General features: G+C 40.2%; 1 protein-coding gene across 2 annotated transcripts in view; it reads left to right on the top strand.

The window, feature by feature from the left end:
• The window catches only part of IGF2BP3 (insulin-like growth factor 2 mRNA binding protein 3), a 189,452-nt gene that overhangs the window by 139,573 nt on the left and 30,427 nt on the right, over positions 1–19,452 (top strand). For both annotated transcript variants that reach the window (XM_006880296.1, XM_006880297.1), the window contains exons 6-10: positions 7,135–7,416; positions 10,933–11,067; positions 14,090–14,212; positions 16,182–16,317; positions 18,370–18,495. In XM_006880296.1, the coding sequence (XP_006880358.1) occupies positions 7,135–7,416; positions 10,933–11,067; positions 14,090–14,212; positions 16,182–16,317; positions 18,370–18,495 (802 nt within the window). The remainder of the gene's footprint in view (positions 1–7,134; positions 7,417–10,932; positions 11,068–14,089; positions 14,213–16,181; positions 16,318–18,369; positions 18,496–19,452) is intronic.

Below are 19,452 nucleotides of genomic sequence, written 5' to 3'. Positions count from 1 at the left end.
CAGTTATGGTCTCTTTGGGGTATATTCCCAGTAATGGATTTGCTGGGTCAAATGGTATCTCTATTTGTAATTTTGATGCCAAAAAAGCAAACCCATTGCTGTGGAGTCTGACTCAGTTTCTCTCCTTTGAGTCTCCAAGGCTGTAAATCCTTAAGGAATGTGTCTACCCATTTTTCTCCTGCAGAGCAGCATAAACCACCAATGTTTTTGTTAGCAGCCTGACATGCTGTGGGTCTAATCATAATTATTATTGAATTTTGTGTACCAACCTCTTGGTCTTTGTACAAGAGGAAGTTGAGACATATCAGTAATAACTGAATAAAAGACGGGGGGGGGCGGGGGGGGATGACATTTGTTTTCTAAGAAGCCATGTAATATATCAGTGACAATCCGGAAATAAAAAGAATTTAGATGTGGAAGGTGAGTGTTGAAAGGGATAATTAGCCTATGAAAAAGCTAACACCAAGAGGAAATGATCATTTCAAGGTCACACAACTACGTAGTATTTGAGAATTCTGCTCTCTAGTTAATATTCTTTTTTTTTTTTAAATTTTTTATTATTTTTGTGTGAGTGTACCGTCAAATCAGATCTGACTGGTACAGGAGGAGATTGTCCCTCCTTCCCTGGCAGAGCATCTGGTGGATTTGAACCATGCGCCTCTGGGATTGTAGTTGCAGCTCCTTACCACTAGGCCACCAGAGCTCCCCCTAGTTAATGTTCTTTATCACTACTCAGATCGGCATCTGTGTACCCTGGAAAAACTTAAAATTCTCTTGGTCTCGTTTCTTCTCCTTTTCTCTTTCCATTCTTCCCATCTTCCTTTTTTCCTTACTCTCATCTTGGAAATGAGATATGGAAGTACATTCTCTCAAAACCTTTTTTTTTTGTAATTTTTTTATTTAGCTTTTTTTTTAATTGGGAAAAACATATTTGGAGTACAAGGAGGTGAGGGTTAGGGGCAGAAGGGTGAGGATGGGCCAGGATGCAGTTGCAGAGCTGCAGTTTGATCGGTGGGGGGAGCAGGTGAAGGAAATGATGAGGGTCCTGTGGGGACCAGATGCTACAGAGGAATGCCAAGCATTTTCCAATGGTAATTAAACCAACTGTCTTATTGATTTAGGAATTGGATGCCGACTCTCTGGCTTCTTCATGCTGAACAGGGGCGTAGATGTACATGGGGGAAGGGAGGACGCTTTATCACCTTACTGGTGGTCTTGGGTTACAGCTGTTTGCCTTCTTGCTCTGTTAGAAGATATTTTCCTGTCATTTGCTCCCCTCTGGACTGCAAAGTGTTTTCCCAGGTGGGTCCAGTGGGGATGGCTGGTTAAACCCAGAGGCTCCATCCTCCTTTGCTTCCTTAGCTGTCAGTTGTATTTCCTTTTTGTCACTGGCACTGGGTTCAGGGTCAATTCTGGAGTAAAACTCAGAGTTAAGGTTACCTATAGGAAAGGGAGCAAACCTAGAGAGAACAAACTTGTGAGTTACAAATAGAAGGGCTTTGAGGGTGTTGCTTTCAGGTTTACTGGGGGGGGGGGGTGGCAGAAGGTGGCCTAGGTAACATTCTCTGGATACCCTAGGCATTCTTTTTTTTTTTTCTTCTCCTTCCCCACCCAGGGGTCAGATGGCACAATCTGGGGACAGAGGAGCTCACCCTGAGGGCCTTGATGGCTTGCCCTGCGCCGGGGGCTGAGGCCAGCCCACCCCGGGCAGGGCAGCACCCCCCAGGAGCTGGCTGGTATACTCCCCCTCCAATTGCCCCTACCCCAGTCTGGTCCCCTCACCTGACTGAGGACTCTGTGGTCAGGGATAGTGTTTGCAATTCCAGCACTGCCACTTTTACCCCCCCATAAGTGGTCATACTATATTTTGAAGTAGGTGTCACTGCCCTCCCCCTTTATATATGATAAAGGGAACCTGAGAATTGTGAACAGACTCCCCCCAGGTCTAACCATCTTTTGGCAGAAGCATTCAACAGAACCAAATATGTGGTGCATTTAGGATGTGGGTCCTCTTGTGCATGCTGCCACTGTTAAGGTCATCAGACTCACAGTGACTTTCAGCAATCCATTGCATAGGTAATCGTCCTCTTTGGCCTGTCCAAGGAAACCCAAACTGCAGATGGCGGACATGCATCCCATCTCCCACCTCCTACGCAGGCGCCCCCCTCCAGCGCGGGAGGCCTGCAGGAGGCGCACGCCCCCCCAGCGTGGGAGGCTGTTGGGTACGTGCACGGGCGCTCGTGCTGGGCGGGTGTGTGGCCTTTCTTGTGCAGGCGGCCGGCAGGCGCCCACGTTCCCCACAGCCGCCATCCTGGCTCCAAGAATTCTCTCCAGACAAAGTCCACCTTGCGGCAGTGTGGTGGCTTTACTGTACCAGTCTTGAGAAGGGCCGGTGCCCAGCATCCATCCTGGGTGCGGGAATCCATCGGTTCCAGCTGTGGAAGCCTCATGGAGCTGCAGTGGCTGTGCGAGGTGGTGCGGGCTCTGCGGGAGGGGGTTGGGAGCCATGAGACTCACCCATTTCTCCTTGGGAATCCTTGAATTCCTGTTGTTGAGCTTCGATCTTCACTGAGGGCCAGTCATCATCTGTTTTAAGTGTTCAATTATCAATAAGCCGAAGTCTGTGGAAGCCCATAATGGCCCTGCTTTAAGTGGTTCACTGCTCCCGCAGCTCACCACGCTGTCTCTGCCTCTGCCGCCATTTTGGATCCCTCTCAAAACCTTTTCAACCCTTAAAATGTGACCAACTCAAAGTTCTTTAAAATGAAGTACAGCTAAGTATCGAGAGGAGCTTGGTGGCATTGTCTGCAGGGAGTAGTTTGAATCCACCAGCAGCCTGGAGCGGGGAAGATGGGCATGGTCCTCCTATGTGCTTTACAGCTTAGCCTCCTAAAAATCCACTACAGGTCAGCTGGGAGTGCGTTCTGACTCTGCAGCAATGAATTTGAGGAAAAAGAGGAGCTGCTCACTTTTCCAGAATGATTCTATTTAAAAAATAGTGTCAAAGCCCAGAAGCAAGTAATGAAACTAGGAACCCCCAAGTAATAGACATGTTGGATAAGTATCCTTGCCTTCTGTTGGAATGATTTGCCTGAGTTTTGGATGATTATAAATGGAGTTTTAAAATATAAATATCTTAGATATACAGTAAATGTGATGAAGGTATTGTAATTATTTCCCATGACCTCAGCAGACCACTAAACAATGAAGGGCTTAGGAAAATGGTTTTGCCCTTGATTTAAAATTCAGAAACTTAGGACTGTCTGTCCTCAGCAGGCCCTTACTTTCTAGGTAGATTCCACCTATACCTTTTCAGCTCTGCCCAAGTTAGGAGCCCTGTGGTTTAGAGGAATCAGGTGTCCCCTTAGTCAGCATACATTAGTCTCTCTGAGAGGAGCAGTCTGAAGCCTCAACAGTCCATTTTGTCATCAGAGCACTGTGTCCTCTGCACCTGAGTGGGAGTGGATGGTGGTTGTTTTTTCACCTTCCTCTAAACAAAACTTTTTTAAAGCCACAAAATGAATCTTATGCTAAGTTGCAAGAGTTACTTCTTGGAACCCGAGTGAACTGATTTCGATAACCTCGGGACACACAGAGGTACCTGGTGACATACATGGTTTACCTCTATTTATCCCCACAGAGGAGGATTTGGTCTTTGTCTGCCTTTGTCACTTTTGGTGACAGTCTTATTCTAACTCCAAGTAAACATTTACTTATCCTCTCCTTAAGCTAGTACAATATTGTTTTATAGGATTTTGGTAACTTACTGACAAAGAATGGTGTTGCCAACCTTAAGACTTGTGGTTCAAATCCACCAGCTGCTCCATGGGAAAGCGACGGGCAGTCTCCTCTAATGCAACTTACTGCTTTGAAAGCCCCCTGGAGGGTCAGCTTTGAGTCAGTTCCAACTTGACCGTACACCACCATCTCTGTTTTATGGTGAGAGAAGATGTGATTGAGAACTTGATAGTTTTTTATGCCTATTAAAAAAATCAGGTGCTTAATTTTTAAAAAAGAATTGTCAGTAATATGTTTTTATCTTGCATTTTAAAAGGTTGACATTGCTTTGAATGAACAGCTTTATATTAAATTTCAATTTCTTGTAATTTTTACAGTTCTACTTTTGTGGATCAAATAATGAACCTATTGCCCTGAAGTAGAACTACCCTGTCAGGTTTCGAAGGCTAAATCCTTAGACAAGCAGACTTCCCCCTCTTTCTCCTGCAGTGGGCTGGCGACTATGCACTGCTGACCTTTCGCTATGCCCCCCCCCCCCCCACGCCTAAGCCCCACTGCAGCCTGAGGGTTCTTTTTCCATAGCAAAACACACTCCATAAACATTGAAAGTTTTTAATAACCAAAATATCTTAGAGTTCTTAATCCACATTCCTACAAGGACAAAAAGGAGTAGAAAGGAATCAAAGAACAATATGTTAATCTAAAATCCTATCATCAGTGGACTGTAAAATAAGTTTATGTCTAAGCCTACTGTCACTGCATGGAGATTAGAAAGTGTGATCTCTGACATAGAGATCACATGGCAATATCTGCAAGATCTCTTGTATTTGTTGTGAGCCTTGAATCCTCATAAAGCAGTGTACATCATGATACCTATCGTGCTTTTAAATACTGAATATGTACACACATCATGCAGCATATGGAACAGACTAGCCCATTCTTGGGTGTTCTCTGCATGGTTGACAGTGATTTGGGGGGGGGGGGGCAGGGTTTACCGAGGATATAAGAGCAGTTTCATGAACATTTTTTTATTTAAATAGGATCTTTTCCATTAGAATGCTCTTTTGCATCTAAAGCAAGAATTGAAAGTAGACATCCAAATAAGGACAGCTGTGTATGAGCCAGGAGTGACACTGCACTCAGCAGCTAGTGAGACACGATCTCATGCCTGCTTTTCTTTCCCTGTTTGGGCTGAACTCACCAGGACGATACCTGCATGACCCTAGGGAAAGTGCAGACTTTTTGTGTGTGGTGTTTTCCTTTTATTGTGTATGGAGGAGTTGGAAAGATTTGTGTAATTAAGAAGGGGTTGTGGTGGTGTAGTGCATAGTATATTGCCTTGCTAACCAACAGGTTGGCAGCTCACATTCTGCTGGCTGCTCCATACAAAACGATGAGTAGTCACTTGCTGGTGGGATAGTCCTAAGCTGCTGTTACTTAGTTTATGGATGATAATAATAGCTTAAGAGTTTCTGTCTTCTCCTCCCCACCTCCATTTTGCATTTTTCTTTGCTAAATACTTCTTTCCTTTGGAAATTAACTTTTTTCTCTATCCTTGAAAAGGAAAATCGGTGTATATGACTTTTTTCTTCCTCATTCATTCATTGTTGCCCATTTTCCTCCCCACTCACTCCTCCCTCCCCAGTTCTCGTTTCTCTTTGAAAAGAAAAAGAAAATTCTCTCATTGTTATACAATCCTCCGCCCTCTCAAGTCCACAGTCCACTTTACTATGAATTTCTTTTTCTGGAATCTTGACATGAAAATAATACTTCCTTTTAAACAGTTCTCTCTCTCATCTTTTTCAGTGCCGTATACATTATTTATCCCCTCTTTTCTTAGGTTCCCCCCAACCCTGATGTCAGTCCTGTTTTACAGCAGTGGCATTATGTAGTATTTGTCTTTTGTGACTGAGATATTTCACTCAGCATAATGTCCTCCAGGGTCATCCATTTTGTATAATATTTCATGAGTTCCTTATTTTTCAATGCAGCATAGTATCCCATTGTGTGAATATATCACAGCTTCTCTGTCCATTCATTTGTTGATGGACACTTGGGTTGTTTCCAGATCTTTGCTATTGCTAACAAAGCTGCGATAAACACATATGCATATATCTGCTTGGGTGGCAGTTCTGGTTTCTTTATGGTATATTCCCAGTAGTGGAATTGCTGAATCAAATGGTATTTCTATTTCCAACTTTTTGAGAAAGTGCCATATTTCCTTCCATAGTGGTTGCACCATTTTACACTCCCACCAACTGTAAATAAGTGTTCCAGTTTCTCCTAGCCTTGCCAGCATTTGTTGTTTGCTGCTCTGTTGAATTTTGCTATTCTTAAAGGGGTGAGATGATATTTCATAGTTGTTTTTATTTGCATCTCTCTTAGAGCTAGGAATTTGAACATTTCTTCATGTATCTGTTGGCCATCTGAATGTCTTCTTTGGTGAAGTGTCTGTTCATATCCTGTGCCTATTCTGCAATTGGGTTATCTTGTTGTGGCATGTATGACTTTTTAAATATGTGCTTTAAAGCTCTGAGATCAAATTAGATTCTCAACTAACCGTTTAATGACTTTATTCAGAGGTTTTATAATCTGTGTGAAAAGAGTGTAGTTGCTTTACTAAAAGATTATGTCACATCTGTGTTTCTTGCCACATCATTTACAATAGAAGAGAGCTGGACACAACTAAAGTGTCTATCAATGGACAAATGGCTAAAGAAACTAGAGTGCATTCACACACTGGAGCCCTATGTCTTGCTAAAAATGGCCAAGAGTTTGTGAAATACTGTGCAATGTGGATGACTAGAACAAATTATACTGAATAGTGTAAGTCTGTCACAAAAGGGCAATTATGGTCTAAGACCACGAATACAAAGCTTAGGAAAGGTTTACACACAAATAGATTCAATTTTACAGCATTAATAGGAATGAGGAGAGAGAGAAAAAATAATAAACTGGTTGGTATGTTGGGTGATTGGAAATACAATATACAGTAAGAGTTTTGGTTTAGACATTGTAGTTAATTAATTATAATTCGTGGTAAAAAGCAATGTCTAGGGAGCTCTAGTGGCCTAGTGGCAAGACAGTGCATTGCAATCCCAGAGGTACGTGGTTCAAATCCACCAGATGCTCTGCTGGAGAAGGAGAGGCAATCTCCTGTACCAGTCAGATCTGACTTAACGGTACACATAAAAATAATACAATAAAAATTTTTAGAAAAAAAGCGCCATGTCTATGAAATGAAAATGGAAAATGATTGTGAACTTTCAAATGAAGTATTTTAACCATCCTTAGCAAGAATAGTAAGCAGAGCCTGAAGATTCAGGAGATAAAAGGGGAAGGGGATTTATTATATAGCTAATTTCTCATTTCACTCTGCCTTTTATCAACTTTCAGAGCGTTAGACAAACTAAATGGATTCCAGTTAGAAAACTTTACACTGAAAGTGGCCTACATCCCTGACGACATGGCTCCTCAGCAGAACTCCCCCCAGCAGCTTCGAGGTCGCCGTGGGTTTGGGCAGAGGGGCTCATCGAGGCAGGGGTCCCCCGGATCAGTGTCCAAGCAGAAAGCATATGACCTGCCTCTCCGACTGCTTGTTCCTACCCAATTTGTGGGAGCCATTATAGGAAAAGAAGGCGCCACCATTCGGAACATCACGAAACAAACTCAGTCTAAGTGAGTATTGCCAAGTGTGTGGTGGGTGGTCACGTCATCTGTAATCTTAATAACATGGTAAGTTGTTCTGGGATTTGGTATCCTTCTGAATGTGTGCTTATGATCCCTTCTTATACGATACATGGGAATCTGGAAAAGCGTTGTGATGTGATGTGATGTGATATCCCAGTGTTCATTTATATACATCTGGGGTTAATCTCTAAACTCAAAGAGAACCTCCAATTTTCACACCTGAATGGAGGACAAATGCTATTTAATCCACTTCTGATTGGGAGACCTTGTGAACTGGTGGAAAGGTTCTGGGGTTTTCTGTGCCCCCATTTGATGTCTGCCTTAAGTACCTTTAGAAGTAATTTTCTAAATCCAAACCATTTCATTAGTGACCTTAATACACAGATCATTTTTCAGTCTTTGTACTTCAGTAAAGCATTATTCATATTGTAGTTCAAATTTATCCTATGTTTAAGCTGTGGTTAGAATGCTCTTTTTTTTCTGTAGGATGTTAATAATTTTAATAGGCAAGTTTCAAGGGAGTAGAAGATGTTTTTCCATTTAAACATTGGAAATCACTGCTGAGGAGTGGAATGCAGGAGATACATGTTTTTGTTTCCTCTGGTAGCCCAGTGCTCACTGCCTTAGCTGATTTGTGTGCTATGTGTGCTGTGTTTAATTAAGTCCACGTGTCAGTCCATTTCCTTGAGGAACTTTCCTTCTCTTTTTTCTGACTTTCGTGTCTTTCTCTTGGGGCTAGTCCCTCCTGATATGCCTAAAGTTTGTGAGATCAAATGTTACTATCCTTGCTTCTAAGCAGAATTCTGCTTGCACTGCCTCCAAAATGAATTTGTTGGTTCTTTGGCAATCTATAGTATATTCAGAAATTTTCAGCAACACACAATTCATCTTTAGTCTTTCTTATTGATGATCCATCTTCCACATGCATGTGAGATGATTGAAAAATAGTATTAATTTGATCGACTACAGCTTAGTCTTAATGTAACATCCTCATGTAGTACTAGAAATTAAGCCTAGTCTTTTTTTTTTTCTGAAAGTAGAGCCATGGTACTGTGTACACCCTCACTTATATATACATTCCAACAGGTTTAAGAAGATACTTGCACTCAGGAACTATGGCTGCCTTGAGCTAGCCAGCTAGTCTCTTGTGCAGTGCCAGAAATAATGCTAATACGTTATGTGTCCATCCCATCTGCAAGAGTGCTGGTTGAATGCCTTGATCCACCTTTACCTGCAGACACGTTGCAGATGGTTTCCCTTCCTTATTGTGTGGCTGGTTAGAGTTGTTTCTCTTAGCACCACACATTCCTTGTCAGATGAGAGAGCTGCTGTGCTTTAAATTGTACCAGGAAAATAGGGGATGGAGAAAGGAAGTGATTTTTGTTCTGTCCCATGATTCATTTGCAGAGCACTGCCAGGGGATTTAATTAACTCTTGTCACTAACACGAGTCATTATCAGGTGCTGTTTCTGGAATACCCTCAGAGGTCTGCCCTAATCTGCAGAGCAACATTCTCTTCCCCTAGAGCATCAGAATGGAGTAGTGTTTAACAGAATGAAGAGGTGAAAGAAAAAAATTAAAAGAAAGGAGATTAACATGTTACCAGAAGACATTAATCACTTACAATGATTCTGCACTGATTGATGAGTCTTGAAATCAAAACACTTATCCAGACACTACCTTTCTTATTTTCAGTGGCCCTTGTGCCATTTCTACATTGCCCTAAGATTTAGTTGCTGATTTACTTCTGAAGTAAATCTTCATATTCAACTGAATACCCATGAGCAAATAGTGGACACCTTTGTTTCGTTGGTGTGAAGCCATGGTCTTCTTCATGCCATGTTGCTCTTTATCTTCTGAGGTTTCAGTGTCAGAGAGACTTTTGTTAGTACTTGTTTTTTCCTAAAGTATACTTTTTTGGTAGTTATTTTCTCTTTTGTACTTTCTAAACAATAACTTATTTTGTATTCAAAATATACAAGCATATAAAATTTTTTCATGAGGAAAACTGCTTACCTAATGTAACTATGATTAAGTTTGGGGTTCATATGAGATTTATAAACATTAATTAAACATTTATAAAATGCTTAATAACATTTTAACCCAAAAATGAAATTATATCATAGTATGTATAAATTTTTTTTCCACTGAAATAATTTCTTAGCATGATGATGGTTCCTTTAATTTTACTACATGTTCAGAGGACTGAATTATATCAGTGTGCACATAACCACAGCATGAAAAATGGGTTAGCTGGGTCCATGCAGCCTTGGTTTCTCTTTAGCCATGTCTTACTGATGGGCACTTATTTAAAGGTGATTTTACTTTTCCCTCTAGCCACTTTAATTGATGTGCTAGTAGTTCTAAACCAGGGGTCCTTTTGCCCCTTGGAAAAAAATGGCAATGTCTAGAGACATTGTCTAGAGGCAGCTGATGGGTAGAAACCCAAATATGCTATTACAACCCCAAACAGTAAGAGAGCTCTCTTAATGAAGAATCTGGCCTAAAATATCAACAGTGTAAAGAGTAAGAAATTTTGCTACACACCATCCTCTTTTCACATATGCAGATATATCTGGAGGAGATATTAGGAGACATAGAATCGGTCAACAGGTAATAATAATTTCCTTTCTTTCTATTTTGATCTTAAAATGTTTTCATGTCTTAAAAAATACGTTTTAAGGGAGCTCTGGTGGCCTAGTGACAAGAAGCTGTACTGCAATCCCAGAGATGAACAGTTTGAATCCATCAGAAGCTCTGCTGAAGGAGGGACAATCTCCTCCTGTACCAGTCAGATCTGATTTGACGGTACACACACACGCGCACACAAAAATAATAATTTTTTAAAAATACAATTTAATTAGCATTTAAACGATTACTAGTGGCGTTGAACTGGAGTTGAACATAATAATAATAAAAAGTTGAACATAATAATAAAACATAAGTTTTATGTTTATTGGCCAATTGATTTTCTTTGAAGTGGACTTGCCAGCTCTTTGGTTCTGTTCCTCTTACTATTTATAGCAGACTTTCTTCTCTCAAACTGGCACAATATAGAAAGAGCTTAATGAAGGAAATCTGATGAGAGAAATCTGCTAATATATAGAATAGTGGATATGTTGTGTGGGAATAGGACTTTGATCTGGCTTGTGGGATTCCAGCTTCAGCTCTTGTCAGACTCTAATTTCTGTTTGTTTTAGTGCTGAAAAAAAACCTCTTTGACATGAGATATTTCTTCTGTGGCATAAAAAGGAAGCTTTACGCACATTTCAAGTTGGGCAGTATAGAATGTTATATCTGTTTAGTTGAATTGAGAAAAGAGAGGTATTTAGTCGTGGAGTTAAAACTAATTTCTAAGTCATCAAATGTCAACGGTTTATCAAGAGGGAACTGAGTCATCCATCCACTCTTGACTCAGAAGTTCAGTGACTTTGCAGTTAGACTCCCATTGTTACTAACGTGCTTACAGCCCTTTTTTTCTTCCTCCACTTGTGCCACCATAAGGATTGATGTCCATCGTAAAGAGAATGCAGGTGCTGCTGAGAAGTCAATTACCATCCTCTCCACTCCCGAGGGCACCTCTGCCGCGTGTAAATCTATTCTGGAGATTATGCATAAAGAAGCTCAAGATATAAAATTGTGAGTATAGAGCTTTGATCTAAGAAGAATGATTTTGGATTTCTGAACACAGTTTTTGGGAATTGCCAGCAAGAAAACAGAAACGCTGTCCTAGTCACTATAGTATAAACAATTTCAAACAGAAATTTGGTTTTTTGTTTTGTTTTGAAACAGCAGTCTTTTAAACCTTAAGTATTTTTATTGTCATCATGTTAAGAAATGTACTGACGTGTGATAATGAGAAGGAGGAATCTAGATGTGGAAGGCAGTGGTTGGGCGACATGGAAAGTATAAGAAGTAGCACTGGACTTCACCTGAGGGAGTCCTCACTTACCTTTAATGCAGCAGGCACCAAGACTCTGTTCTTGTCTGACTGTCCTACCCTGGAAGGGTAGGAACTAGACAAGGTAGGGGAATTCCCTGTCCTGTGACAAAGGTTAAAAATTTATTGCTATTTCTGGTTGGAGCTAAGTTTCTTTTTCTTTAGACCCTAAATGATATATTAGTACATATTAAATTTTATTTAGAACATATTAAATTATATGTTGTTGGTGTTGTTGATTGCCTTTGAGTCAAGCATGACTCATAGTGACCCTCTGAACAAAAGGCCTAAAGACCCTCGACAACTATCGACATTTATCAAAGTTCATAGATGTATATATGACAACATATAATATTAATTTTTTTTTTTGAGAGAGAGAGAGAAAAATAAAGGTGAGGCCCACCATTTATTTAACCTTGTGATTTTTTTTAAAGTTTACACACATCACGGAGCAAAGTTTACAAGACTTCTTGTTGAATACGAACCTGACCCATAGCTGATCATTCAGTAGGTTTTCAGAGTCCATTAATCGCACAAGAGGAGATAGCCTATCCCTCTCCCTCAGAGCAGCAGGTGGATTCGAACTCCGTGCCTCTGGGATTGCAGTGTAGTTTCTTACCACTAGGCCACCAGAGGCCCCCCTCCTTTTTTTTTTATACAGAAAAATAAAAGGTGAAGCCCACCATTTACTTAACCCAATGACTTTTTAACACACACACACACACACACACACACACGGGGTGTGTGGGGGAAAGAGAGAATAGGACAGGGGACAAAGGTTATTAAACCTCTTAGCTATTACCAAATTCTTTGAGGTCTTTTGTGTTGAGGCTGAGCCTGGATCATCAGACCCATATTCTCAGGGAACGTACTCCACAAAAACAGTACTCTATATCCTACTCTGATGAGTAGTTACTGGGTTCTCAGAAACCTTATGAGTGGCCATCTAAGGTACACATGGAAATGGCTCGTCCATAAGGTTAATGGACAGTGTGAACCCCAGCCTTGATGACTCAGCAACCAGAAGAAACAGATGGTTCTCAAAAGACCACTACTTTTTTCAGCTCTGACAGTGCTTATGACATAGAAGATTCTGGATAGAGTCTGAGGAAAATGTGGAACAGAAAACAGGCCTGCTCGTCTGATGTAACTAACCCCTTCCCACTAAACTTTCAGCAAAACAGTAGGCCTGTAAGGTGAGCAATAACCCCAGGGAGGTAAATACTTCTTAGTACAAAGCACAGGGAAGGAGGTTATTACATTGTAGGCATTAAAATCAGTGCCACAAAACAAAAATGTTTGCCTTGTTGACTATAAAACCAATTAGTTCCATGAACGTCCACATAAATCACAATTTTAAAAGTTCATTTGTTGTTGTGTGAGATTTTTTTTAAAGTAGAATTTCACCAAAGCACAAAAGTGAAAGTTCTGCTCCCTGTTCATAAACCTGGCCCTCAAGTGCAAGCACTTTTGAATTTCTTTTTCTAAATTACATATGTATCTCTAGATATGTATTCTGAAACTTATACTAAATTTATAGGGATTTGCATTTAGTATTTGGAGTTAAGAATGTGGATTTGAGTAAGAGGGATTTGGTTTTGTTTTTATTCATTGTGATTTTAATGAATGTTTACAGAGAAGTTGGGTGTCATTCATCCATTATTGAACATTTTCCTCTCTTCCCCCTCCTCCAGTCCACTTGGCATTGTACCTCTTGTTCCAGATTATTTTGATGCATACAATGCCTAATCATATGTACTTTTTAGACAGCTCTTCCTCTCATCTGTTCCAGTGCAGTGTTCATTATCTGTCCACTTTTTTCCTATTCTCTCCGAATCTACCATGTCAGTACTATTTTATAACAGTGGTGTTATGCAGTATTGGTTGTTGTGTGACTGAAATATTTCACTCAGCATAATGTCTGCCAGTCTCCCCCCTCCCCCCACCCCCATATTGTGTAGTATTTTGGGAGTGGGTTTTTTTAAAAAAAATATATATTTTTTTTCATTGTTGAACATTTTCTTCACACGCAAACTTCCCATTGCGCGGTGTTTTATGAGTTCATTGCTTTTGAATGCTGTGTAATATTCCATTGTGTGAATGTACCATAGTATTTCTATCCATTTATTTGTTGATGGGCACTTGGATTGCCTCCATCTCTTTGTTGTTGTGAATAACACAGTAGTAAACATGAGTGTGCATATGTCTGTTTGAGTCATGGCTCTGGTTTCTTTAGGGTATATTCCCAGTAGTGGAATTTCTGGGTCAAATAATATTTTTATTTCCAACTTTTTGAAGAAGCACCAGACCACCTTCTATATTGGTTGTACCATTTTATCTTACCACCAGTGGTGAATAAAAAGAGTTCCAACTTCTCACAAGCCTTGTTGTTTGCTGCCCTGTTAAACCTTGCTATTGTTACTGGGGCCAAAAGGTATTTTCATTGAGCTAAATGAATCCACTATTAAAGATAGATGTTCCCTAAGTGAATAAAAGAAAAACTTATTTTAAATATTCTATTCAAGCACTTCCTCCCCTCCCCACTCTCCTTTCATGTATTACTGTAACAAAGGCCGAATGTCAGCAAGCTTTAAATTGGACCAAGCACATTATGTTTTCTGTATGGTACGAAGGAAATAAATGAGTAACAATTGAAAGCTATCTTTTTACCCAAGAGTGGATTTATTTACCCTGACTTCATAGCCATTTTTCCATTTACAGCACAGAAGAGATTCCCTTGAAGATTTTAGCCCATAATAACTTCGTAGGCCGCCTTATTGGTAAAGAAGGAAGAAATCTTAAAAAAATTGAACAAGACACAGACACTAAAATCACAATATCTCCGTAAGTATTGCCGTGCTTGCTTTTGAGCTCAGAAGTCACCAAATCCTCATTACTCTTTTTAAAACTACATGCTACATATTTGGTGTAATTTCTCTTACTACTGCCGTCAAAGCTAGATTGTATCTCAGCCCTTAAATCTAGTTTCTCAGTCTGCTCCCTGCTGCCTGGTTCTAATCTATATGGGAAGCACTGTTTCCACTGAAGAAGTGGGGAGAACTCGATGTTTCGCATGACTGCTGCCTGCTTGTGTTCCTATTCCCATGATCCAAGAGAGAGCAGTTCTTTGAAATTCACTCCCAAAGGCAAGATACATAAACCAGTTTATCATCTATTTTTTTATAAGAAGTTACCCCAAAACGTCCATGAACTTAAAAATAGTAGTCTATTTCCTTGTCTAATTTCTTTGGGTTAAAAATACGGGCACTTCCCTGCTGGGTGATTCTGATTAAGAGTCTCCTAATATTGTTAACAAGTCGATGATGGCTGCTGGTGGGTGGCCTGCGGTGCCTCAGCACATGAGTCGCTCCACAGGACTGCTTACGTAAGACATGGCACCTGGTTTCTTTCAATGTGAATGTTCCAAGAGAGAGCGAGATAGAAGTGTAAGGCTTTTCATGACATAACCTGAGAAGCCACACTGTCATTTTTCTAATATTCTTTACACAAGTCAGTCCTCTTCAGAGTAGAAGGGATACTGCACATCACTGGGCAACATCTTGGATGGTGCCCACACCTGTGGCCCATGAGCTTTTTCTAAGGGCATCTATTCTCTTACTATCTGTCCAAGTACCCAGCAAAATGAGATAAGAGATTGGTGAACTGAAGAAGGGGGGAAGGAATCTGAGGCAAAACGTATATGAAGCAAAGAGTTATACAAAGGAGATGACAAAGTAGTAAAGGCCTATTTGATTGTTGAAGAAAATAGGAAATCTTAAATGCAGGAAGAGATTCTGTTCTGTCTTAAATTTTTTGCCCAGAAAGAAGAGCATTTTAAATTATGAGAGACAGTTAAAGAAGAGTGGTGTACCATTATTCATTTATCTCAAGTTTTACCTAAGACATTTTTATATTAGTGAAAATAAGAATTACTACTCTGGGAATAGGGAGAAGAACATACCCCTGTAATGGCCTTTGATGAGCTCCCACTTAACATGCTCTCGGGTGCAACCTCCGTGAGTTGTGAATTTCAGCAGGACCTGGGTAGGTGAGGGAGAGAGAATTCTGAAGATTGCTATTGTAACCTAATGTTTCAGCTAGCCAGGAGGTCATCAGTGGACCTTTCAAAAACTTATTCCAGGGGAGCTCTGGTGACCTAGCACAAGAAGCTGTGCTGCAATCCTGAAGGCGCACAGTTCAAATCCACTAGATCCCCTGCTGCTGGAGGAGGGGCAGTCTCCACCTGTGCAGATCTGATCTGATCTGATGATACACAGCAAGAAAAAAAAAACACCACAGGCTTTTATTTCATCCAAGTGGATTAATTTATATTATTTCCTATGTGGATAAAAAGTTTAGCCACATGAATTGTGGTTTTGCCTCTCTGGAATCTTTCCATGCTGCCTTATTTGTTGATCCAGAAAATGCAATTGCATGAGAGTGTCAGTTTGCTAGGTTTGGTCATAGAGACAAGAAAGATACTTAAGGAAGTAACAGCCCGCTGGGTTTTGGTGACAATACTGTCTTTACTTCGATAATTTCCTGTACACCTGACTATGAAAATTGTTTTAGTGGTCAAGATGTAAACTGTTTCAACAGGGATTTAATTGAACTGTATACACCCAGTACTTTTTTTACGAGGGGGAGGGGCAAAGGAGATGGCAAGTGTTTTCTCTTACAGCTTTATACTTCTTGGATTTATTTCTTTTGAGGCTTATTCATTTCCTATCAGGTTTGACCAGCTTCTGTGGTTGCATAATTATTAACTGCCTTCCTCCTGTAATTTTTCTTTTTCCTCTTTTTAATTCTGCAGATTGCAGGAATTGACGCTGTATAATCCGGAACGCACCATTACAGTTAAAGGCAGTGTTGAAACATGTGCCAAAGCAGAGGAAGAGATAATGAAGAAAATCAGGGAGTCTTATGAAAATGATCTTGCTTCCATGAATGTTAGTTTTAATATGAAGTACATGATGTCTTTATTTTACTTTGTTGTTAAAAGATTTCTTCCATTGCATTAATACTGATTTCTTCAGTGGAATTATCCTAAGCAGCAGCTTCTGCTCAATTTTTAGCACCATTTAGGATACCCTGGAAGGGTATGAGAAATGTAACCTTTGTCATAAGAATTAGTCTTCTTGTGATTTTAATTCTTGTGAATTAGTCTTCTTTGTGATTTCTAAGTCTATATGTTTCCCTGTCTGTGAATTATCTGCAAAAGGTTAGTATCTCCTTTATAATTTGAAGGAGTTTGTTGTGATACTAAAGTTCTGCTTGGATAGTGCATTATTTGTTCTGCTTACTGAAAGGTCGGGGGTTCTAATCTAGCAGCCACTTTATGGGAGAAAGAAGGCCAGGTTCTTCCCAAAGATTACAGCTTTGGGAACTGGATGGAGGGGCACTGTGAGAAGGGACTTGATATTAATGGATTTAATAATTTAGTGTGATAGAAATGTGGACTTTAGAGATATGTGAACTGGGTTTGAATCCCAACATGACCACAAAGTAATTGCAGCTCTGTTTCTTTGGGCAAGTTGTTTGAATTCTGTGAGTCCCAGTTGTAAAACAAGGCTTCATGCTACTTTTCATTCTTTATTAGTTTTACAACAAAAGCATTCTTAAAGATGCCCTTTTACCCCCGCCCCCTGTTTCTCAGTGCCTTTTATATGCATTATAAAGCTTTAGTTGGTTACTCAAATAAGATTTAAAAAGAAAAAGAATCTCCAATGATCAAACCATCTTGACTGTAACTAAGGTTGTTCAAGTGAATTGCTGACATTCCTGAATGAAAATTGAACATATCAGAAATTAATCTTGAATTTTGACATACATAATTGAAATGTTTATAATAATCAAACCAGCTCAACCAAGTCTGTCATCTGAACTACTATGTATAAGAGAAGGGAGAGTCTAGTCATTATATCCTGCATGCCTTCACCTTACCACTGTTTGTCCAAATGTTTCAGTCAGTTGGGTAAAACTAAATTCATAGGCAGCCTCCCCAGCTCTCTTTAAGATTGTCTTGAGTCTCAACTTTAATTTCTATCTTATAAAACAAAACTTAAACCTCTCTTCTGCCTCCTGTACCTGCCCCACAGATTGGTCTTTTTAGTGGCAGCAATTACGTATAGTGGGGTGGGGGGAGCAACAGAGGGGTGGAACATATCAGCAACCCACTGCTGCTGACTCCTGGTGACTGATGGGTGTCCAAGGCTATATCTCTTTACAGGAGGCTGCCTCATCTTTCTCCGCTGGAGTGGCTGATAGATTCTGCCAGTCTTTTGATTAGTAAGCCAACACTCTTAATTCATACCACCAATGCTTCTTATTACCAGAGGACTTGACTTTGTTTTGGATCTTTAAGCCTTACCTTGAGTACCACAGGGAGCTCTGGTGGCCTAGTGGGTGAGGAGTTGCTTTGCCAGCCAAAAAGCTGCTCCAGTCCACCTGCTGCTATGCAGGAGAAGGATGGGCAATAGCCTCCTGTGTGATTTATAGCCTCTCACCTGCTAAGGGTCAGCTGTGAATCAATTCTGACTCTGGAGATGAGGGTTGAGTTGAGTACCAAATCTTACTGAAGGAGTAAAGATATTAATGGACTGGTCTGTGCACCTCATTGGCTGGAAAATTCATCTTGTTTCCCCTTTTTGACCAATACAGGATTTTTTTGGTTGCTTGTACCATAGTAAATATGCCCACAGTATGCAGAGTCCAGGCTTAGTTTTATATTGTGAACTCGGCATGTATGTCCTTAAGAAAAATGTATGTAAAATATTCGCAAGTCAAAGGTGTGTGACCGGGAGTGGGGTGAACTTTCATCACACAGATTTTAAAATATCTCCAAACAAATAAATACATATATTCAAATATAGCCACACTCAACATCTACTCTGTTCTGAAAATTTGAGTCATAAAATGATTTCTCTTTCATTATTAGGGTTGTTAGACATTACAATCTGTCATTTACACTTGGAAAATTAAGCGACCTCTTTGCATTGTAGCTTCAAGCACATTTAATTCCTGGATTAAATCTGAATGCCTTGGGTCTCTTCCCACCTACTTCGGGGATGCCACCACCCACCTCAGGGCCCCCTTCAGCCATGACTCCTCCCTACACACAGTTTGAGGTAAGAAAATGTTCCTTGACTTTTCCTTATGGTTTAGTGGAATGTGAAGAAGGGACATGGCAGGTTTGACTGCCCTCAAGGAGTGGAACGTTAAATACTATTTGGGAAAATCCTGACGTGAAAATTGCTTCCTTGGTGGCCTCTCATCAGCTGAGGGCCAGCACACGTTCTCCAGTTCTTGTTCACTGATCCATCTCATGTGCCTTTTGGTGAGAACAACACAGGGTGAGTTACTTCTTTCGACATTTTGGGTTGGTAGAATTGTCACCAGGTGATTTTAAAAGTCAAAGGAAAAATTTGAGATGAAAGACAGAATGAGAGAAAAATAGCAGAACAACTCAAATTTGTTGATGGTTTTGAAAATACACAGAAACAACAAAAGCCCAGTGTCTGGTAAAGGCTGGAGGAATTGGCATTACTAGTGTTCTAGGTCATTTTCTAATGAGTATGTAATGCTAGTCTCAAAGGCTACTTCTCCATAGAATAATAGCCTGACTTAGAGTGACATCTTTGAAAAATATATTCCCTATGGAAAACCAGAAGGGCAATATTTATCTGGAACCAAAAGTAAAAAGGTAAGAAGGTAAAGGAAATAGTCAAATGGAAACAGGGTGGAAATGAGGAGAATGTTGACAAGCTGCAGAGATACAGCCAATGTTGTGGAACAACTTGTGTATGAGTTACTGAGTAGAAGGAAGACTCATTTGCTGTGTAATCATTCACCCAAAGAACAGTTTAAATGTTTTTAAAAGGATGAAACTTTGGGAATTAATTTTAACAGGGAAGAGGAAAAAGATAAGTTTTTGGGTGGTTGGGTTTTTGTTTTTGTTTTTTGTTTTTAAATATTTTTTTTTATTGGGAAAAACATATTGGGGGTACAAGGAGGTGAAGATTGGGGGCAGAAGGGTGAGGATGGGCCAGGATGCAGTTGCAGAGCTGCACAGTTTGGTCGGTGGG

The sequence above is a fragment of the Elephantulus edwardii genome, unplaced genomic scaffold, assembly GCF_000299155.1.
Source record: "Elephantulus edwardii isolate Elephantulus edwardi_28Jun2011 unplaced genomic scaffold, EleEdw1.0 scaffold00007, whole genome shotgun sequence".
Classification (NCBI taxonomy): Eukaryota; Metazoa; Chordata; class Mammalia; order Macroscelidea; family Macroscelididae; genus Elephantulus; species Elephantulus edwardii.
Note: the sequence above shows the minus strand (reverse complement) of the source record. Positions and strands in the feature narration are given on the sequence as shown.